The sequence below is a fragment of the Periplaneta americana genome, chromosome 9 (genome assembly GCF_040183065.1).
Source record: "Periplaneta americana isolate PAMFEO1 chromosome 9, P.americana_PAMFEO1_priV1, whole genome shotgun sequence".
NCBI classification, from domain to species: Eukaryota; Metazoa; Arthropoda; class Insecta; order Blattodea; family Blattidae; genus Periplaneta; species Periplaneta americana.
The window spans coordinates 43,814,192-43,839,075 of record NC_091125.1 but is presented as its reverse complement, the minus strand read 5'-3'; the positions used below and the strand labels follow the sequence as shown (position 1 = coordinate 43,839,075).

The 24,884-nt window shown below is 34.3% G+C and overlaps 2 protein-coding genes and 1 non-coding gene across 7 annotated transcripts in view; 1 reads left to right on the top strand and 2 right to left on the bottom strand.

Annotated features, from left to right (window-relative positions):
• The window catches only part of Plod (procollagen lysyl hydroxylase), a 162,818-nt gene that overhangs the window by 54,266 nt on the left and 83,668 nt on the right, over window positions 1–24,884 (bottom strand). The gene's annotated exons all lie outside the window — the stretch shown is intronic.
• On the top strand, window positions 552–23,380 carry LOC138705875 (immunoglobulin domain-containing protein oig-4-like). Its single transcript, XM_069834584.1, has 4 exons — window positions 552–707; window positions 2,679–2,874; window positions 5,901–6,050; window positions 22,603–23,380. The coding sequence occupies exons 2-4, from the start codon at window positions 2,701–2,703 to the stop codon at window positions 22,759–22,761; spliced, it is 483 nt and encodes a 160-aa protein (XP_069690685.1). The 5' UTR covers window positions 552–707; window positions 2,679–2,700; the 3' UTR covers window positions 22,762–23,380.
• On the bottom strand, window positions 14,158–14,229 carry TRNAY-AUA (transfer RNA tyrosine (anticodon AUA)). Its single transcript has one exon. It is a non-coding gene; the product is annotated as a tRNA-Tyr (tRNA).

Below are 24,884 nucleotides of genomic sequence, written 5' to 3'. Positions count from 1 at the left end.
TGGAAAACTTTACTCTGTGTACAAAATGCCAAATTTCAAAACCGAAATAATTTATAAACGACAAACATAAAAGAAATTATCTCTTTATATATATATATATATATATATATATATATATATATATATATATGTATGTATGTATAGAGACAACATGTTGCAAAACAATGTAACAAACTGATCATTACTTCATCTGAAATCTAAGCTCATTGTACAGAAAAATATGGACTCAAATTTATTTAAAATCATAAACACTTGTTAAGTTTATAATATTTACATAAAAATCAGTCAATAAACAATAGAAGAAAAGAAAATTTAAAAGAATAAATAAATTATCTTTTTTTAATGGTAGAAAAAAGTACAACACAATTTAAGTCTGATTAATTTAATTTGTTAGTTTTTACAATGCAAAACATGTATTTTAGTAGGTACTGACAAATATTTTAAGCCATGGAGCAATACAAAGACAAAGGACAGATGAAGTGTGTTGAGAATCTATTTAACTCACTCCCTGCGGAAGAGGGATCGATTCTAAAGTATCTGAAGAGGAAGGGCTTCATTAAACTAACCATGGGAGAGTGGACCCTGATAAATGACCCTGATGGACATTAAGCAATATTGTGACCGGACAGACAACGCAGACACACAACTCTGTCAGTGTCCGGCTGGAGAGACCTACATCGGAGGCTTATATGGGCCAGCTGTTAAGTGTGAGTACTTGACAGGGATTTTTGTCATGATGTGATTTTGAAATGTTGAGGAGGGGCAAGGAGGGGAAAGTATTGTTCCCAACGGATTTACATTCAAAACTATATAGCCCATTCATCTACAAATTCATATGCTAATCAGAGTCCCAAGCGTATAAATGTTACTGATGAAATTCTTATTTATAACAAGACATTGCTACAAATCATTCTCATCACGTGCACTAATCATCTTAATTGAAAATCAAATATATACTCTACTGACATACACTTAGCTATCAAGTGAATGCTATAAACGCAAATTACTTTTGCCTGGTGAATCTGTGAATAAAGTAATCGCATAAAAGAAAATAAAAGGAGAATATTCGAATTGAAAAAAGAAAATAAGTTGCAGTAAGTAAATGCAAAGACTGACAGAACCACTTATATAAGATAGAGTTTTCATCGAATTTTCAAGAAACTGATTTACACTTCAACAATCCTTTGTTAGTAACAAAGTCACATTTAAGGAAACAATGGTATTTATAATTACAATGTAAGATCGTTTAGGGTATTTATGAAATCTCATATTTTGTAATTTCAGAAGAATTCTCGAGTAATCACCACAATTACTTTAAGCAAGTACATTAAATTTCCGAAACTTTATCTTTTCCATACGTACTTACAACAATGGAAATAGTCAAAGAAAAAGCTTCATAATGACAACCCCATCAATGTCTTGTCTCTATAATCATAGATGGTTAGCTTTTTATTTGATTTCATGTAATTATTCTTGAATATGAAATTTATCAATGTTAGAGAATATATTATATATAGATACTGTATGTTGACAATGTAGTAACAGTGGAAAAATTAGTAGAGAGAACCTAATTATTTGGAATTATTTGAAGGATTTATAATTCAAAAGCGTTTCTAACCACAAATCCTACTGAATTCATTAAGAATCGAACTTTATTCCTACTAGTGGGAAACATCATCGAAGTAAACAAATTGCATTTACACCCTATTTTTACAGAGCAATAATGTAATGCTGAACTTTGTTCAATATTTTTATTTTTATCATCGCTCGTAACTACCAAAATCAGTACTATAAACCATCACCAGTCATCACTACCATGTATCAAGAATTAGACTATGCCTGCTTCTGCTCGTTAACTCTTCCTTGAATGTCCCGGGTCTTCTCCCTTTTGGATAGTAAACCATTCCATTTTCCATTCTATCTGAATGTGAATTCTAATTTTCCTTTATGTTAATTTACTTTATCGTTAAAGAAATATATATTCAATTGAAGAGTGTGATCCCAAAATGTGTTCAGTCCATTTTTATGAAAAGACTGTTCTAGTTTTTTTATCCACCAGTCTATGGGCTGAGCGAGTTTTCAAGTGACAATAACACACACTTTTAGACTTTTAGACAAGGACTGGCATTGTCTTGAAAGAAAAGAAGCTTAAAATATAATGATAAAGGTCTAAAAAAAATCATATATCTGTGTGTGTGTGTGTGTGTGTGTGTGCGCGCGCGCATGCGCGTTTGCGTACTTCCGTGTGTGTAAATCATAAAAATGGACTGAGCGAGTTTTGGGATCATACTTTTCAATTCTATTCAAATATTTTCATTCCTTCCCTTATTCAAATTTGTACACCTTTTATTGGTTTTAAAATAATTTCTGTAGCCTGGATTTTCCTTTCTCTTTTTGTATGTATTCTGTCTCTGATCCACATAAAAAGTTTTGCACTGCTAAAACCTTATAAAATTTAAGTTGTGTCTTCTTTCTGTTCTTTGTACTGTTCCGCAAATTGATTTAAATTAAAATTTATGTAACTTGGACATAAATTAATCAAGTAATGTTAAATACTTAAAAGCAATATTTTCATCAACTTAAAATTAGTTATCTTCATTTTATGAAATGTTACATAACGACAGACTCTAATGGACTGACCAGTATGATATGTGAAACATGTTACATTTTCTTTTTAGAATTATAAGGAGTGAATCCACAATGAGAGGAAAGCAAGTAACAGGAATTCTCTTTGTGCTTCTTCTTCTTGGGTTTGGAGCCCAGGGACGCAGAGGCAGAGCTCGCAGCAGAACAAAAAGTAGGGTGCAAATTGGTCTGCCAATCACAGGAAAATACAGAGACCCGGAGTCTGATCAATATTACAATAACAGCAATGTGAGTATCTAATCACACAAAGTGAATGTAAAAGAAAATTATTGACAGTTCTTTCTCAAATGCTTCATTTAACTGCATTCAACATGAACCCCACATAGAAAGTGTAGTAGGCATGACACTGAACTCGTTAAGTGTAGTAAAATCATATACCTATAAAATATTAAAATTGTTCATACAATATTTGTACTAATAGACCTATACAGTTCTGTACCTTAGAATGTCTAAAATAAAAATCAATAAATGAAGAGGTGAATTTACAACAAGTAATTAGAGCTACAATTTTATACATTTTACTTATTATGTTTATTTGTCAAAATACGACGAAATGATTTGAGAAATTACCATCTCAAAGCTGCCTCTCAAATTATTGTTGGAATGAATTACAATGGCGATATGAACCAGATCCATTCTTGAAGATATCTTACAGCATATTATATAGCAACGCAGAATCCATATGGAAGGACTGTAGGATTAATTTGTGAATATAAAAATAGAATAAAATAACTTGTTATGAATTAATGTAACTGATTTGAAGAAATGTTAAAGTATGGTATAACCACAGAAAAGTGTAAGAGAACTGAACTAAATCAGAAAAATAATACTGAGACAAACAACACTTAAAATTGAGTCCTTCACATCCAATATTAAATACAGGTACTACAATTCATTAAGGAACAGAAATGGCTATAAATACACTGCTCAAAACAATTAGGGGAACACTTATAATAAATTGTATAGATTATTGTTTTTTGAAGCTGTGATGGTGAAAATTGGTAAATATATAAATTGAAACATAAATTTCATCTATGGATAAGATTCATGGCCTGAATTCAGAATAATTACCAGAAATAAGAAATCTTTGAATATTATGGAAGGTCCTGACAACTTCTAATTGGTCAGCTTTCTGACACTGCTATGATAACGAATGCTGATTATTGCCTAGTTTATTAAAGCTTCTGACAAAATGAAACATTTAAATGAGTTTGAAGTTTCTCTTAAGAGATGGTCAATCTCTGCGAAAAGTGGCTAGAGAGTTTAATGTTTCTCCTTCTGTGGTCTCCAGGTTATGCAACAGGCACAGAGAGACAGGTCAGCATTGTAGAAGACCTAGCCAGGGCCACACGTAAAACAAACCTCCACATACATTGTCACATCTGTTCTTCGACAGCATACAAAAACTGCAAGAGATCTGCTAAATGACCTCCATATGGCTTCTGTAATCCAAGTTTCAGACCAAACCATAAGAAATAGATTAAGGGAAGAGAATATACGGCCAAAAAAGACCTGTTAAAAATCATACTTAACAAATCGACATAAGGCATCAAGACTTAGGTTTGCTGAAAACTATGCTGATTGAAACTGAACCAGTGGCAGGCTGTGCTCTTCTCAGACGAATCCAGTATCGTCTTACATGTTGTGATGGTCGTTTAAGGGTGTGGGCACTGCCAAGAGAAAGACTGTCTGCAGCATGTTCCAGAAAGTTGATAAATTTGGTACAGGTTCCATAATGGTAGAGGGGAAGAGAAAGCCTGATGGCCTTATCTCTATCAGGTTAAATAACTATATACTATACTATACTATACTATAATGGTCTGGGCTGGTATTATGTACGACAATCATACAGATCTCATAATTATTCCCCAGCGACTGAATGCTATCCGGTATATTGAGGATGTTCTGAAAGAACATGTAGTGCCTTCTGTCACTGGAGTAGGCCCTGGATTTCTGTTTGTTCAGGATAATGCCACAACACATTCTGCAGCTGTCATCAGGAATTTCCTAAGGGAGAATGAAACTGAGGTATTGGAGTGGCCAGCGATCATCCCAGATCTGAACCCAATAGAATACTTGTGGAATCTTCTGACTAGGAATGTCAGAAACCGATCTGCAGCTCCACAAACACTGCAGGAACTTGGAGATGCTCCAAAGGAGGAATGGGAGAATATCCTCCAAGAGGAAATCCAGAATCTCATAAGCAGTATGCCACAAAGTTGTGAAGCTGTCATCGAATGTCATAGAGGCCATACACGAAACTAGACCTGTATAAAGGATGTTTAAGTATGAAAAGCTAGGACAAGATTTAACTACTTACTTAGTATAATTTTTTAATAAAGTTGTTTGTTGGCATTAAAATTCATTCTTCATTTGTTTTTATTGACATGGTGTTAAATGGTGTCACAAAATAGTACATTATGCAACGAGCCTATAATGATAGTAATTAAGACGCAAGTATGTTTGTTTATGAAACGAGCGCAAGCGAGTTTCATAATTTTCATACGAGCGTCTTAATTACCATTATAAGCAAGTTTCATACAACTTTTTATGCTCGACCATATTTCTAACTTGAAATTATTCAGAAGTATCATTTTATTTGTATCTGACTCAAGATTGGATGTGACCTTGTGCATAGCTCGTGTGAGATGTGCGCAGACGCGAAAGTATTGAGTTTTTCCAAGGAACAATAATGCCATTGACCTTGATGTAGAGAATAACATGAACTAATTTTGGTATAACCTAGAAATTGATTTAGAATTGAAAAACGAGATGACAAATTGAATTTATTTGAATATTATTTACAATTAACGCAAATTATTATAGTAACAGAACGTAACCTTCTGCGACAGTATTGGATTTCCAGCCTCCGTGACGTTTCCCTCGTTATCTTTCGATTGCATATCCGAGAATAATCGAAAATCTGAACTTTAATGAATAGGTGTACTTTAATGACATGCATTAAAGTACTGCTACCAGGTGTATAATTACTACATTTCGGCATGGTCGAGCATAAAATTTATTTATTAATTTTCCTGTCTTACCCTTGTCCAATGAAAAAATATTTCTGTAATTCATAGTGTTCCCCTAATTGTTTTAAGCAGTGTACCAGCATATAAAATAGCAGAAGACATTGATAAAACTTAGGAATAGCAGTCACATATTAGTTACAATATAAGCAACTCCCGCTCAAAAATTTCGGCAATTAAGGTCAACAATTTATAAACAAATTATAAATTGCACTTTTCTTGCAGGGGGCCAAGATTCTGCAAGCATCCCACTTTGATTATGAATATATGTTGGGTCACAAGATAGCATTCGTGTGTGTGGCAAAAGGTGAGCCTCGACCACAAATCACATGGTTCAAAGATGGAATTGAACTGTATGCACACTCATACCTGCATGTAAGTATAACTGCATCAGAATATATACAAAATGTTGAAGATTTAATTTTTAGAAACTTAAGAGAATGTTTCTTTGGCTCTTTCTATATTGACTTAACTCTGTGATAACTTGAAGCTGAAATTATGATGCTGTTTTGACATTAAGTAAATCCTCAAAAGCATAACAGACTTTCAAAAGGTCATAGCCGTGTCTTGGTTTTAACTTACATGTTATGAACAAAGATATACATATAAAACTTTTAAGTAAAATAAAATTATGAAGAAATACATAAAATCAATTACTGGTACAAATTCTTACAGGTTCCTTCAGCTGTATTCTTTTCGTAACGCAAGCAAATTACCACAAATATGTTATCCTCTGAGATTATACAGATTCTCAGACTCTGACATGATATGCGTGATATTTCAATGTATAATGCCTTGAAACTGCAAAAAGTTATAACTTTTCTGACGTAATTTTCTTCCTTATTATTTTACTCTGCATATTGTTATATGGGTTAGATAAGCGGTCATCAGCACAGTGCACCCTCGGGCTAGCGTCTCTCTCTTTCTCTCTCTCTCTCTCTCTCTCTCTCTCTCTCTCTCTCTCTTACCCGCAGATAAGAGACTGCACTATCTTGCATCCGTGGCTGCTGGTGGGTATGCTTTTCTCTCTCTCCCTTCTGCACGACAGTGCATATTGCGATACACTGCTTACCCATTACCCATTTCAGCGAATGCTGACGACCACTGGGTTAGATTTAAGTTGTATTAGCCGAGAAACATGTATCTGAAATATTTCATTTTTTATTTCGTTTCACGCATTGTATTTCATAGATCTTAAATCATTACTGTAGCTTTGAAATGTGAAACAAGTAAAAAATTATACAAAAATATACCCCATAATGCATATTAATACAAAGTAAATAGATTCATTTAATTTACAAACATAAACAGTTCATCAGTTGAGTAGAAGGTATGACTATATAGAGGTAATTTGATAATTCTGCTCTAAATTTTCCTCTTGACCATTCAAAGTTTTAAGATAATTAAAGAAGCGTATACATGAATAGTGAACTCCTGTTTTGTAACAATTAAGACTAACATAGGCTATATGGAGATCTCATTTGTGCCTTGTATTAAAATTATGAATGTTTTGATTAATACTAAATGTAGGTATACTATTGATTTGTAACATAAAACACCACCAGGAAAAGAATATATTTACAAGGTAAGGCCAAGATTTCTAGATCCTGGAAAATACTAAACACCAAACCTGAAATATCCATAGTGTGTATATTTCAGTTCCAATTTTTCAAAAGAACTGCATTCTATACCTTTTTCAAAATGACTATTCTATGCCTTGATGTATTTACCTTCTCGATTCTTAAGGGGAGTTGGTCATAAAACAAGGTAAAAAATTGCAAATATTTTCATTTCCATATATTAAAAAGCGTTTCTTTTCTAAATAATTTGATATATTACTGTATATACATATTCCGAGAATATTTGTATTCAATTAATGTGTTAATTCAAATCATGGTGTCATAATGACCAATAATATAGGTACATTTAAGGTCAAACACTGTTTTCCGAAACTTACATTTTCCAAGCTTTTAGTACACTTCTTAGAAAAAATATTTCAGTTACACTTATGAAATTTTCAGACTATCTTACTGGATGCATAATAATGCTACCCTATCAGATTTATTTAAGTATATTAAAATTATGCTCACTTATATTTCATTATGTGAGACAAAAAATGAATTTTTAAATTATTAAATAATTCAAACATGATACTTAAATTTTAAAGAAATTCTATCCTTTCTGACAAGATTACTTCCACTACTTCTCAATCTATGTGATTAAAAAATTTCTTTGAAATCAGGAATGTAGGAAATGACAAAATTGTACTAATGCATGTGTAAGAACTGTAATTATTGACGAAAACTTATATTATTATTTAAAAGCAATGTATTAGAACTTCTAGTACATATTTAACTGTAGAAAGATGATATAATAAGCATATATATATATATATATATATATATATATATATATATATATGTATATATCATGGAGCCAAGCTGTGACAAAATTAAGTGTTATATTGAAGAACTAATAAGTTATTTAAAATAAATGAATAACGAACAACTTCACTGTCTTAATATTTAAATTGTGGTGTTATTTTACCGATTGATTAGTTTCGATATAGCTTTCATCATTCTCTGAATTCTAGTGAGTTCCCAAGCTACAGTGCCTTTCTCTGTCGAGTCGCCTGTTGCACAGTGGCCAGTGATAGCAACCGATGATAGCCCAGTTTCCAGCAAATCGAAAGCAAAATTTCTGCTGCACGGCAGCCAGCAATAGTAACCGATCTTACTCCCCGCAGTCAATTCAGTACAAATATACAACGTACAATGAAAGTGACCATGTACAATTGAGTAAAATTAGAAAGAAAAATAATCACGTACCTTATAACATGAGATGCTGGAAATGTTGTCCTCCTTCAACCACACATTTCTGGCATCTTTTTAGGAAATGTACATTTACACGTATTAATTCATCTTCCGAAATAGAGTCAATTTCACGCCTGATACTTGCTTTCAGTTCTTCTAATGTGTGGGGATTCGTTGCATACACTCTATTTTTCAAGTGCCCCCATAGATAAAAGTTGCAAACAGTTAGATCGGGGGATTGTAGTGGGCATAATTCTTTACTAATGACCCTAGCTTCAAAAATTTCCTGAATTAAATTTAACGTCTCGTCAACTGTATGTGCCGTGGCAGAGTCTTGTTGGAAATACTCTGACATTCAATGTCAGTTATCTATTCAAAGAATGGTGTGAGTATGTCATCCATGTATCTCCGTGAATTAATTGTAGTTTCACAAAATATAGACCCTATAACCCTATATGCATTTACTGTGCACCAAACCCCGATCTTCTCACCATGTAAGGGAGTTTTGTGTAATAAAATTGGGTTTATCTGTGCTCCAGTACCTCATTCTGAATGGACACATGTCCATGTAAATGGAACCATGCTTCGTCAGAAAAGAAAATTAAGCATGGGTCAATTACTCCATCATGAACATTTTGCAAAATTCAGTTACAAAAATTTAACCTTTTTTTTCCATGATCACGTGGCAACAATTCATGAATAACAGTGAGCTTGTATGGTTTCAATTTTAAGAGTTTGGTAGCTCGCCATGCTGAGGTCATCGAAATTTCAGTTTCCTGTGCAAGCAGTCAGAGGGATTTCTGTGGAGTATGTTCTAATCTTTCTCTCACTTCGTCCAGTTTCTCCTCAGTAAGCACAAGTTTATTTACCCTTCACTTCTTAGATCCCGTTTCTCTAAATTTAGTGACAAGTTTTCGCACAGTATCTCTATGTGGGGCAAGCACACCTGGATATTCAGTTAAAAATCGCCTTACAACTTCCCTGCAAGAATTTGTTAACACATACAAATCATACATAAAAATTCTTTGTTGTAATGTGTAAGTATGTCGAGGCATTATGTAAACTATAGCACAGCACTAATATAGAAATCACATTTAATACCAAGCACAATAACACTTGTAGCACTAAAACAGAAATAACACTTCATATGAAGCACTTCAAAGCACGACCACGCTGAAACAAAACCATTGTGAGACTGACTGAATGACTCCCGCGCTCCTACAAAAGGGAAGGGATTCAAGTCGGCCACAGTGCCAGGAGCTCGGTTATAGACGGTTGCTATTGCTGGCCACCATGCAACGGACGACTCGACAGTGAAAGGCAACGTATAAATCACAAGACACAAAGCTAGTGTGTGAACTCACTAGAATTCAAAGGATGATGAAATTGACTCTATTTCGGAAGATGAATTAATATGTGTAAATGCACATTTCCTAAAAAGATGCCAGAAATGTGTGGTTGAAGGAGGACAACATTTCCAGCATCTCATGTTATAAGGTACGTGATTATTTTTCTTTGTAATTTTACTCAATTGTACATGGTCACTTTCATTGTACGTTGTATATTTGTACTGAATTGGCTGCGGGGAGTAACATCGGTTACTATTGCTGGCCGCCGTGCAGCGGAAATTTTGCTTTCGATTTGCTGGAAACTGGGCTATCATCGGTTGCTATCACTGGCCACTGTGCAACAGGCGACTCGACAGAGAAAACTACATCAAAATAAGTCATTCAGCTAAAATAACACCACAACTGAAATATTAACACAGTGAAGTTATTATTCATTTATTTTAAATACCGTAACGTAATAGTTCTTCAGCGATATATAAGTGTTAAGATAGTGTAATCAAGAATGAAAGAAAGTGTTGTATTTTTACAACTTTTGCATGACGTAACAATCAATAACAATCAATAAATCTCTTACACTTTCTTTTAAAAAAATCATTGTCTTTTAAAATAAGTAACTAATAAAAGTTCTAAAGAAACAAGTATCAATGAATTGGTAATTCATAGAAGCACAATAACAGAGACAAGAAAAATGAACTCAAAATTAGTTTCGTAAATTTTATGAATTGAATAAATCATTTTAATATTTCTTTTAAGTAGTTAATCATAAGAAGTGTCTACTGCATGGAGTCCTCTACATACTGAATATATACATCTGGTAAATTTACAGTTGTTTATACATGACACTCTTATTTTCAACCTAACTCATGTCTTTAACCTAACACTCCAGTAAGTCACCTTCAATGTTGAAGAATATTTCGCATCTCCATACCAAAATTTTCAAAACCCTCTTTAGAAAGAAGAACTGTAGTTACACAAGATATATCATATCGATTTTTTAACCAGTTCACTGATCCAAAAACGGTGACCTTCTAGATCCCTCAATATGGGAAAAAGATGGAAGTTACGATTACTGGATGCCAAACGGGTACTATGGTAGATGATGAAGAGTGCAGTTCATTATTTTCCAAGACTACGTCTGTAGCACACGAATATACAACATGGTGTAATAAGGTGGGTCTGCTTCGCTGTGTATGCTTTTTGTTTACGATGCTGATGCATAAGGATACAGATCATACAAACGATTAACATCCACAAACTTAAGTTTGTCTCACTTTACTAAATTCAAGAAACTTATTTATTAACATTCCTCGTATGTGTCAGATGACATATTCAGTTATCTGCGATACTTAGTAACAAATGTAAAGAAAGGTTAAGGTTTCTGTATACATACCACAAAGGCATACAAGAGGTAGGAGGTCAACATCACATTCCAGCCGCCTTTTACCCTCAAGAAAGACAAGGTATTAAATTTTATAGGAGACATAGTGAATCTCGGAGCTGATCTGGAAGTTATGACGAAATGAAAAATCACTTTCATTTGAGTTCGAACGCAAGCTCTTCCAGTCTGTAATTTGTCTCTCTAACAGAGTCAGCTTGGCTTCATTAAATAGGAGTAACTCTGTATTTTATAATAGAATGGTAATCAATTACTTATACATAAATATATTAGATGATTACAACTAATCACAGGCCTACGGCATTGCAGAAGAATGAATCAATAATAAGGAGAACTCAATATTTCTATATTTCTATAACCAATGGTACTCCTTGAAAATAAAAATCTTTATAAAGTAAATGTCTGAAAATTGACCGGTTGGATCTTTCAGTATGGCATAAGGACCAAATAAAATTTCATGGCCAAATTTATCATGACGGGAATCTCAATTTAATAGTCTCTTCATTTTTTAATCCTATTAAGTAGTATTTCTATCAAATACGACTTATATTGAGCCCAATTTTTAAATATGAAGTCGCGCATTTACTCACTAAGAAGTCTCTGACTGGTCAGTACAGTAAAACTTCACTTATACGTTTTTATAGGGGTCTGAAGAAGAAAACGCATAACTGAGAAAGACCATAGGCGGAGTTATGGGGGGGGGGGTTATGGGGGCGCACTGCCCCCTCAAACTTGTCTGACCTCTTATTTTTTTTCTATTAACATTAGAAAATATTGAATTCAAAAGATCTTTTTTGCTTTTGTTTATGATTAAGTTTCTGTGCTTAAGTTGATGAATTAATGTCTTCGGATCATGTGTCTGGACTATAACATTTATTTTAAATTTCTAAGTGTATAAGAATTCCTATACCTCATTTGAGCACTGTAATTTTTTTTGTAACAGCCTGTACTCATGTGTTAGAAGTCTGCAGGTATTCAGGCCACTACTTGGAGAAATATGAACAGCATACTGCACAACAATGCAGAACAATGCAGGAAAAAGAAAAGTGATCCTGGTATAATGTGTAAACTTAAAGACGAGATTAAATAAAATAATTAGAATTTACATTTCATAATATATCTTCAGGAAGATAAACTTCATATAAAAAAGTTTCTGTTAGCTCTGTTACGTAGTTTTATTGATGTATGCATGTGTATCTGCACGAGAGAGAAAAAGAGGAAGATTTTTTTAAGTTATACCCTGTTATGATTTGTAGTAGACCTACAGTTCAAGTCCTATACAACTCGGTTCGAAAAATTGCGGATATGGATGTAACACTCTAAGAAACATCCCCCGAAAATACCTTTATTAAATTATCATATTCCGATATACTGTACCACGGTCAAGCTATAACAGGGGAGGAGGTAAATGATGTCCCCCATAACCCCGTTATATGGGGATTCTATGGTTTTGCTTTGCCCCCCCAAGGAAACGGTTCTCTCTCCACCTATGAGAAAGACATAGGTCTATAACTGAAATGACACCTAATAACATATCAAACAGAATTTGAAAACTATATGAGAAGAACGAGTTAAGTAAATTTAGTAAAATTTTCACAGGAGAAATTTAGAACTTAATAGTTAAGCCATCTTTTAAAATATAGCCTGTTACAGTACTCAAATTTATGACACATATTGTTGAAGAATATAAGATTATTTGTAGGAAACCTTGGCTGGAGGTCCTTCTTGTCTTCCACTGATCAAGAAAATATACTGTATTTACAGAGTATAAACTTTACTCTTCTAAATTAAAATTGTAAGTAACATCTATTATCTACAAAGACTAATATTGACCTTATTTTTTTTTTTTTATTATTATTGTAGCTGAGCTATGTGGTGCCATCTGCCATTTGGGTTTAAGGTTCTGGTGAAGTCCTGCTAGAGTGCTCTTTCACCATCACCCCCCACCCCCTCCTCGAAAACGTACTATGCCTCCTCAGATTGATGCCATCTCTATGCCAATATATCAATACCGGTACTACATCATGCCAACACCATTTAGGTTATTGGTTAATACTGAAATGGAGAGTGAGAGAATGATCGAGGGAAATGGGGGGAGAATCCCGAAAAAAAAAAAAAATCCCTCAGAATCCTTAGCTTTATCCACTACAAATACGAATCCGCCATCACTGGGACTCGAAGCCGGTCTGTAGTCATCGTAATCAGTGCTCTGTCAATTGAGTTGCCATGGTGGATTCACGATGTAAGTCATTGCACTTTCCATCTCTGATGTGCATGTAATGCAATCAATTAACAAAGACCTAATAAAAGAAGTACAGAACCTTCGTAACTTGTATGTATACTTATACTTCAGACGGGTTAGGGCTGAAATTTCGACATTTTCGTCAAAATTCTAAATTTTTCACTTTCATGCTTAAAAACACTCTGGTTTTTTTCTTTTACAAAATATCAATTTTGTTCTGCGGTAATTTTTGAAGCACATGCGAGGTAACATTTAGTGCAGGGCTATGCTGCGGTCAATATATGTTGTTAAGTCTGTACACTATTTTCTCGCTTTCCCTTTTTTTATATTTTTATGTGTATAAAATGCTCCTCATGTCACAAATTTTGCCACATCACCTTGAAACTTTCTGGATATATTCATAAATGTAAGGGTAATTGATTTGCTCTGAGTTTTAGTGTAAATTATATATTGATGAATTTTTCACATGTTAAAATTTAAAAAAAAATGTTGAAATAAATAAAAATTCAAAATTTGAACAAATATTTTCTATAAATACAGTATATATTAATCACACAACAAAACCCAGAGCAATTTTTTAATGTTTAAATATGTAATAATTACTGACCACATTTCAATAAAAAAAATTAAATAAACAAAAATTGTAAAACGATGAAAGACTAATGGAACGGAGAAAAATTCTCTCCGGCGCCGGGATTTGAACCCGGGTTTTCAGCTCTATGTGCTGACGCTTTATCCACTAAGCCACACCGGATTCCACCCCGGCGTCGGAAGAATCGTCTCAGTTTTAAGTTCCAACTCTTTGGGTTCAAATCCTGGCGCCGGAGAGAATTTTTCTCCGTTCCATTACTCTTTCATTGTATGATGACGCAGAATATCTGCATGGAAATATCATATGTACTTCGGTACATTAAAATAATATATAAAAATTGTAATGCAAAAACATTATAGGCCAGGGGCGGACGAAAGGAGGGGGGGATTAAGGGGATATATCCCCTCCCGAAATTTTGAGAAAAATACGAAACAAGAAACAGAAATAATATTGATTTTAATTCGTGAATGTATATAAGAATTAGAGGGTTTTCCACGTAAATTCTCTTTGCTAAAATGTTAAATAAATGTATCTTTCCAGTGAAAGAAATCCCTATACCTAGGATTTTTCTTGTCTCTGCTTCGCAACTCTGATCCACTGCCCACTGGAGAGTAGCACTGTTCTCTGACACTGCAAGAGATCCAACGCAAGAGGACTAATAATATAACTCGTTATGAGTGACTAAGTGGCCAGGATCCAACGGAATAAGCACCATCTTAAATCACAAAGTGATTATTTTTCGTATATCATGATATGCACCTCTGCACATGTATGGACATTGTGCCATTGTCATACATCTCTATGACGCAGTGCATGAGGGTACGCCACTAGAGGGAACCCAAGAAATGGAACTTAAACTGAGAGGATTCGATCCGACATCGGGAGGGGAATCCAGTGTGGCTTAGTGGATAAAGCGTCAGCACGTAGAGCTGAAAACCCGGGTTCAAATCCCGGTGCCAGAGAGAATTTTTCTCTGTTCCACTCTTCCATCATCATATGATGACGCAGAATTTCTGCACTGAAATATTATCATATGTACTTCGGTACATCGTAATATAAGCCACAGAGAAACCAGCATTTTTGGTATTCATGATTGTAGCTAGCCATGTTTTTAGCCTGTCACATGGTTTAGAAAGTCTACTACAGTCAGAACAGATGGACCTTAAGACATGCAGTGAACTATGTGAGAATCTAGAAAGAGAACTGGAAGATTTTCATTTAAATTTTCAGCCAGTGAACCTAGAGGCAAAAGTGTTGCTGAACTTATTGGAATTACGCTGGAAATTCCAAGAACTGCAGGCAGACAAACACAGCATTCTAACTTCAAGACAGAGAGTCCTGAAGAGTATTTTAGGCTTTCAATTCTCCTTCCCTTCTTATACTATTTCATTAGTCAGCTCAAGGACAGGTTTTTAAATCATAAGGGAATCCTAAAGTCCATACAAACTTTGCTGCCTAAAAACATAGTGCGAGCATCAGATGAAGATCTAGAAACTGCTGTTGAGGCTATAGTAAATCAGTGGCCCAATGATGTTGATGCATCACCAGTCTTTCTTCAATGAATTGAAGATGTGGAGAAGAAATTTCCTTGATCAGAAAAATCTTCACCTAATGCTTACTGATTTTATATCATCTTTGAACAGGTGCAATGAAATTATTTTTACCTGCACTCACAAGGCTCTGAAACTTTTCTGCATGTTGCCTGTAACTACAGCAACACCAGAACGGTCGTTCTCAACTTTGCGGTATTTGAAGACTTACTTGAGGAGCACGATGGGAGCAGACAGATTAAATGGACTGGCCTTGATGTATATACATAAAAATGTAGAAGTAAAAGCTCATGAAGTACTGGATGAAATGTCTAAGAAGCCTCGTCGCCTTCTCCTGTAAATGTCATTCTGTTATTGTTTTTGTATTGCAGTCATTGTAAACATTAAAATTTAAAAATTGTGGTTTATTTAACAACGCTCGCAATTGCTGAGGTTATATCAGGATCACTGGTGTGCCAGAATTTTTTCCCGCAGGACTTCTTTTATATGCCAATAAATTTACCGATATGAGGCCTATCATATTTAAGCACACTTAAATACCATTGAACTGTGCTGGGATAGAACCCGCAACTTCGAGCACAGAAGGCTATACCGACTACACTACTCAGGCCAACTTGTAAATGTTTGTGACTCCGAAAAAAATTGTGAGTATATAAACTTATTTCTCATTATTCCATTTTTACTATCTCCTCAAATCCCTCCCCGAAAAAAAATCCTGCATCCGCCCCTGTTATAGGCTATACATGTGATATAAAAAAACAATAAAATAATTATCAAATAAAAACTTGTTTGACCTATGGAGTTCAAATTTGGTATATAGCACATGTTAACTGTAGGAGTATATTATAAACATTTGAAAAAATATTGCTTAAAAAATATAGAAGTTGAAAATTTTAGCCCTTACTCTTGTTAAATGAAATAATCTTTATATGAAAAATTATGTGCAAATCATCTCAGAATTCTAGTGGATTAAAAATATAAAGAATATGATTTATGCTTTTTACCATTCTTCGTTTCCCTGCAATTTTCTTTTCAATCGTGATGCACAATAATCATAATTTATATCATTAAATTTTATATTCTTCATAATTTACCTACCTAACTTTCTGCTTTGTACATGAATAGTTGAAAACACGTCTGAATTATGATAAATTCCTCTAGTACAGTATCTAATAATATATTCATGATTCCTTTTGTTGTAAAATCTAGAATGTACATGAAAAAGCATTTGTGGAGAACTGCACTCTTCAAATAAAACATTATAAGAATTAATTTTATAATGAGCCAAGTACAGAAAGATTACTTCGTAATTGAAGCCTCAAAGTATGTTCTTCACAACAATGCCAATATGCAAGAAAGCTTATATATCACAAAATAGTTGATCAACTGGATGGTGACTAATGCTCCACTGGGCATATGAGGTCTGATCTAAAAGTTTCAAGACTTATTTAATACAAAAAGAAATCGGATGGTGACAAGGTAACTAGTGCCTGTCTTCTTCATAGTAATCTACCCTTTAATGTAATACAGGTCTGCCAGCATTCCTGTTATATTTGAAAGCATCTTTGGAAGCCACTTTTCTAAAGTCTGTTTTTATTCCCTTGTCGCATTTTCTTGAATGACAGGAATATCATCCAACTATCAGCTTCATTTTCAGTTGGGAAAACAATGTAGTGAATAGAGAGTGTGGGGTAATACAGGGATTTTTTTTCAGCCATTATCTTGGATGGAAAAGGCACAATGAACAGGTGGGATGCATGATGGAGGATCCACCACTCATTTTGAAAGAGTTTGAAGTGCTTCCTTCGCACTTTCTCACGCAAACGCATTAAAATATCTTTGTAGAAGTATTTAATTCTTTGACCACTGGGAAAAAATTTGTAATGTACCACACTCCTAATGTCAAAGAAAACAACATTGTTTTGACATTTGACTTCACTTGTCTTGCTTTCTCGGACCAAGGAGAATTTTATGACTTCTATTATGAGGATTGAGCCTTTGTTTCCAGATCATATTCATATACCCATGTCTCATCACCGGTTATGATGCATTTTGGTTCGTTTCAGTGAGATTTTTCAGTTCTATGCACATGCTGGAGCTTTTGATTCTTGGACAAAACTCGTGGCATCATATTCGCGGCAACATACTGTATATCAAGTGTAAATCCTCGGTCAATATCACCTGACAAGTTCTGTACAATATATTTAATTCTTCAACAATCTCCCAGATTGTCAATCATCGATCAGAGATAATTTTTTCGCGTATCTATTGAATTTTTTAGTCCGTACGAGATGTCAAGGGCCACTCAGAATGAGGGTCATCTTCAATTGACTCCCAACATTATAGAAACAGACTGCACCACACATATACATTTGCACAGCTAAAGCAATGTTCACCAAAAGCACTGCTTACTAGTTCCAGCATTTCTCTCACACTTTCATTATTTTTTACGCAGAATTTAATGCACACTTTTTCCGCCTGTGCAGTGTTCATTGTTCACACAACAACGGCCTTGCAACTAATTTAAAACAATTTGCAGTCCACCTGTTTGTACCAGGGTGTTGAAGTTTGTAATACAGTTTCAGTAAACTCCTTTCTTGGGTCTCGGCATAGCTCAGATGGAAAGAAAGCACTCAGCACGGAAAGCTGAAAGGTCCTGGATTCGATTCCTGGTGCTGGAACGAATTTTTCTCCAATAATAGGTATCTACATGTTGACTACATAATATAATATACCAGGTGGCCCACAAAGTGTTACAAGCTAATATCTCTTAAATGGATCAATACAACTAAATGCTGACTTTTTCTACAGTTTTCGGAGGAGAGGCCTTCATGATAGTTTCATGGACAATATTTCAGTGTGTCCCAAAATTGGGTTCCGGGGGAGTAACTTTAGAATTTTAAATGGAACAATGATATAACTTTTAGATATTTTGATCGTCTTAAACAAATTAAGCAACTTTTGTTTAAATTTTTTTTTCTATACTGAAATTCTGAAATGGTGTAGGGTGTTTGAAATGAGACATATCCGATACAGATAAATAATAATAAACCATACTATAAATTTACATAATTTTATTAATAGCCATTAAATTAATTATTAATTGACTATTTTGGGGGGTACATACAACAAAACACCTACAACAAAAGAGGACATGAAACATCGAATAAGTGACGTTTGTCTCACTATTAGCCCCTGTATGTTATAAAAAGTTAGAGAAAACCTTTCCACAAGAATCACAAAGTGCTTAGATGTTAATGGAGGCTACTTTGAGCACTTAATAACATGATGTAAAGTAAATACCTTGGCATTTATTGATTTCCTTATTCATTTTGTAATATTTTCTACTACTGCATACTTCAATGAAAACACCCTGTAACTGCTCAACAATTTGTTTTTCAAAAAAATGTTTCAATAAAAGTTGCTTAGTTTATTGAGGGGAACAAAAAAAACAAAAACATTTTTTAAAAATTCCATTGTTTCATTTAAAAATCTGAAGGTGCACACCAGTGTCTCCTAAAGGAGGTTTAGAAAACAAAGCTGTAGCATCCTGAGAATACTTCAGGACCAAGTTATGGACTATCCTCAACAGCGTGCTGTACTTCTTTATTCCATGACTGTCAATGGTATAAGCTTATACAAAGTCTTCAGTCATAATTTCTGAGTGTGGACGTGGTCCAGGCTTGCAGGAACATAACAGGAAACTCAGAACATAGCATTTGCTGCAGCTCCCAGACTAAATTCTCGTGTGAGACAATGTTACACTCACTCCTGTTGCCAGGGCACATGTATCAAAATATTTTTGCAGAGAATATTTAAAGTTTTCACTAATTTTGCCAAGTTTACATCTTATACTACTAATCATTTGCAGCGCACTTTTTTGTCCATAGAATTGCCAGTTTTACGAAATTTGCAAATAATATCTATGTAACGCATATGAGCACCACGAAACTTTAGTTTAGACCGAACCTTCAACATACTCTTCCAGCTGAATATGTCTTTATAAAATAATCGAACATGTATATGTATACATTCTGTTCTACTCTGTATTTTTACATGGCAAAACTGCTACCTTACTTTGACCAGACAATAATTAGATTCTGACTGCTTCTAAACGAGAAAGACCAATGCAGAGAGTTTTCTCAAACATTACCTATCTATGTAGCAGTAGTGGCCCACGGTTACAAAGGTTGGCAGTTCTGCATGAAAATTAGTGTATTTAGCAACCACATGCTGTTTATTACATCTACATCAGAAAACACATGTAATTACAGCGGCTTCTCAAAATTGACTGTGCACCTGAAATTGTACTCCAACAATCCGCACGTCCTACCCACCCTGTGCGCTATACCTCTCCCATCTGGCACAACTACACATAGTGGAGATACGCTCCACATGTTGATACCGGAATGAACAACCATCAAGAACTTTCTATCATTCGAACACTTTTAACTCCTACCGAATTTCGTTACGCCAAATTTTCTAGCCTACACCCATACAGGCAGATGGAATTATACGACACTGAGCTGGAAATTCTTTGTGCAATTTCTCTTTTAATTTAGAAAAGGGTTGGTGGTTTAGGTTTTCATTTCATTCATTTTAAAATAAAATATTTCCTTAGACACACTGATTAACCACATCACACCACCCACAGTACTTAACACACTGGAACTGTAATGATATACAGTAAATCCAGAAGCCTATGTGTTCTCCTAACGCAGGTCATAAAGAGATGAGGGTGTTGGCGGTTCTTTTGTATATTTGGAGAGAACTGCTTCGGTTGCAGCTCTAATGCAGTCTTATGGGAGGGAGAAGGAAACAAGTTTTCTGCTACCGACTACCCTACATTGAGTTCCAGGAACTGCCAATCACAGATCCGAAAAGTACACTACAGATAAAATTCTCGAGCAGTTCAAGGCTCCTACAGACAGTAAAATCTGGAATCGAAGGAGAATGAATTGGAAATATAAATGAAATAATGAACTAGATTACATAAAAGCACGTTTTACATTTTTAATTTTACAGGTCCATTTAAATGGCAGTTCTGCAGCTCTGCAGTTCTTATTATACAGCCGTCCCTGCTATGTAGACTACTAGGCAAGAGCATCACATAAATTCAGAAATATTAAGTGATAACACAAACGCATATATCTGCTTTCGTTCATAAAACCAAACAACTTTTCCGCTCTAATTTCTATCTTCCTCCACAGCTACACTTCTTTTTGCAGTCTTGTACCATATTCTATAAATCTAGAAATTCAGATAGCCTACACCACATAAAATAGTTCCGTTGTTGTTCGCAGCTCATTTCTTACAAACCCAAGCACATGCTCATAATATGAACAGATTTCACATTTATTTGTTCTCTCTATGCGAGACTTAGTTTTTATCAGACATACCTAGCCTACCAACTGCAGTTTATGCTACCAAACACTTGTCCTCCTTTGTCAATTCGAGATCGCAATTTTATTCTCTATTACATAATATTTTTATCATTCTTTCATATCCATTGCCCTCTATGAAGTTTAAAACCCTGAATTTGAAAATAAAATTTGACTATCATGCCTACCTCTTTAATTTGGCTAAACAGAAATAACAGAGACATAACTAAATGGTAAATATAGTAGGATATTCCATATGAATTTAGCAATGTGTACTCGAGGAAATAATGTAATTTCTGGTTTAGTCGTGCAGACCAAGATTTCCTTTCCTTTCTAATCTTCATCTGAATATAAACCTGAGCTGAAGTTAGAAATAATGGAAAGGAGACACAAAAATTCGCAGGTAAAGATTCAAGGGACATTTTCTACTTCTACTTCTACTTCGTAACTTACAGTATGTTAACCTACTATGAAGAATTCTAAGGTAAACAGTTGAATTTTTATGTAAGAAAGAAGCAATTTACAAAATGACTTCTTTTACATGTCATAAATCTTTGGCATGGTATCTCCAACATATCAGAATCTTGACAAGAAAATTATTTTCAAAATCTGGATAGATTGTCTTGTCACATCTACCACAGTGCCAGCCTTACTGGGTATCACGGAAAAAATATAGAAAAATAAAATGTAAATATTAATATTAACCCTCAAACACAGAGGTGCAGTCTCTCAGATAGCCCCAAAATTTTTGAAGTGGAAATAAACCAGTTCCCGCCACTTTACGAATGTGATTGCTTGTGTAGGCCTACTTCCTGGTGGGAAGCCGGTGGTACAGTTCACTTAGTAGTATTCAATTATTTCTTGTAGTACTGGAGATATTATACATAGTATATTGCTAGCGGTCTCATAGATCAGACCGCATGTCTGTCCTTGCAATGGATTCTACACAAGGACCTTCGCAAAAAGTTAGTGTTAATGATGAAAACTTTGACGAGACAGTGCTTGAGTGAAAGGAGGATGAGGATAGTGAGGTTGACTCTGCAGGTGAACAAGATTTCGTCCTTGAGGGTGATCAACAATGATTGCCTATCGAAAGTGCGCAGTCGGTAGAGTGCTGGCTTTCTGTGCCCGAGGTTGTGGGTTCGATCCTGCCTAAGTGTGGCATTTAAGTGTGCTTAAGTGCGACAGGCCCTTGTCAGTAGATTTACTGGCACGTAAAAGAACTCCTGTAGGACGAAATTTCGGTTGTACTAATGTATTTCCAAGCAGTAGTTGTCACAACATTGAGCATTTATGATTTTATAAATAAAATATTGCAGTATATTACAATATTACAACACTGCTTTTTAAATTAAGCGAAAGGATGTAAAAGAACACAACCCAGTTACTTCACATTCATTGCTATTCTTGTGCCGACAACAATACTAATACAGTAGCAGTATCAGAGACGCATGTCTGTGTTGACGGCTCATATTACGCTTGTCTGTTGTTGAGGGTTAATACTTAACATTTTGTAACACAGGTTTAATTTTTATATCTGCACCAAATACGGTACCATGTTTTCAATTAATGGAATAAACCTTATCATGTGTATGTCATTCCAGGTCCATGAATGGAAGATTGGAGCTGACAAGGTGAAATCAAAGCTCGAGATTGATCCAGCCACACAAATGGATGCAGGCCTATACGAGTGCTCAGCAGATAATATGTACTCTGTTGATCGACGCAGTTTCAAGACAGATTTCAGCATTGCCTTCGACTGATTTTCTTTTGTGTGCATAATATGCATTACATCTCTCCTTAAGATGATTCACAGGAACATCGTTTTCAATCACTACACCAATGAGAAACCTTATAAAAACACAAGAATACATTCATAACTTCAATGCACAATCGTGCATCGCTACAAGAAATGTGTGGATATCATCGAATGATGAGAATGAATGGTAGTGTCACATTTATCACAAATATCACCGAAGAGTACAAGAATTAAGAGAAAGTTCAAGCCTCCGGGGTTTCACTCCTACATGCCGGCTGTGCAACTAATATAAAAATCGAACGGACCCAACAAAATCTTATATAATGAAGAACTGAAATGGCCAGTGAAAACCTCTCCTGTATTATCACGACAAGAAATAAATGCCGAGAAATAACTAAACAGCTCAGTTACTCTGTACACAGAAAACAATATGTTTTGAATTGTTTTCAATATAGATAAAGTAAAGTTTGTATTTATGTAATGTAAGAATTATATACAGGACTACCACATTATGTACACATGATGATTGGAAAGTACGAACAGGAATACCTGTAAGAGCATTCAGCCTTCTTTGTTTTAATTATTCTGATGTCTCTTCAGTTAAATAAAGGAATGAATTAATATTGCCGATGTAATGTTTTTGTAAACCTCACTGTTTCAGCTTTTCCATCTTCAGCATTTGCAGTCATATTACATTGGAAATTTAATTTTCAAGCAATATTTTTCTTTATCACATTAAACTTAAATCTGACTAAAACTATTTTTCCAGAATGCTATAGGTATATTTTTTATTTTTAGAGAGTTTGAATCAAAGCTGAAAATCTTAGCTACAAATTCTGCCATAATGTAGAGAATTTAATTGCTGGTAGGCCTAACCCCGTACTAAAACACAGACTAGTTTACACTCAACGAAATGAAAATAAAGGCAGCTATTAAGAAAGCTACAGATTAAGTTATATCATATAATACACCTAATTTGTAATAATCTCTATTATCATCATGTTACATTTTAATACTTTAATACCTTGGGAAACACTGATTATATGTAACAATTTTTGTAAATAACGCCACCATAAGCAGTATCTGAAGTATCCACACTGACAAAACAGAAACACATTCAAATGGGTTTGTAATTAAAAACATACTGAAAACTTTAAGTTAGTTGTTCTATGATTAATATTTAGCTTGCAGTACCACATACAATAAAAACAGCAACCGAAGAAACTCCAAACAAGGAAATGTTTGGATATAAAGACTAGATAGATATGGTGAGAGGTATTACAGTATTGCATTATATAAATTTTATGTGTTAAACAATAAGAATATTTGGATAGTACTCTGGATTTATTATATACTCCCACAACCTTCACCTGTAGTCATTAATAAGCCTTCAGATTTCACGTAACTACGGCAGCAAAGAAAATTAGATTAATTAAACGAAGAAAAAGAAATACTGTATAATCAAGATAAACCACTTCAAGAAAGCCAAATGAAAATAGCTTTTACCACACGCTTTTCTTTATTTTTAATTATAACTGAAAGAATATTTAAAAGATGTGAAGCCCTAAAAAAAAAAAAAAAATCATTTATTGTACTAAGTTAATTTACAACAATGGAGCTGCTTGCTTCGGTGTAAGTTGTCAAAGACACAGTCTACTGAATTAATCTTTACAGACAATAATAATATAATGTCACACAATGATTAATTAAATATAAATATTTCATTATTGTTTACGTTTATAAACACGCTGGTATACTAAAGAAGAATCTTCAATGGAGTTTAAATGATCACTAGCAATGATAAATTCATTGAAAAATTTACTTCTCTATAGATGGTTCCCCAAGCGCAAAACGTGAAGACTTTGGACAGCGAAATTTCGATCTTCGAAGGACTGACTATATTCTTCTTTAAGAAAAGGAGTATGGCTTTCATAAATCGCTTTCTTTTCACAGATTTTAGTCTCATCTTGCTTATTCGTCTCACAGAGAATTATAGGGTCTATACTATAAGCATCTCTTGAGCCCTTTTTTAATGCCACAGTAACAATAAAGCAATTTATTTCAACTCCACTGACTGCATTAACTTCTTCATAGCATTGGAAGCCTACAGATTCCAACAAGCTGGAA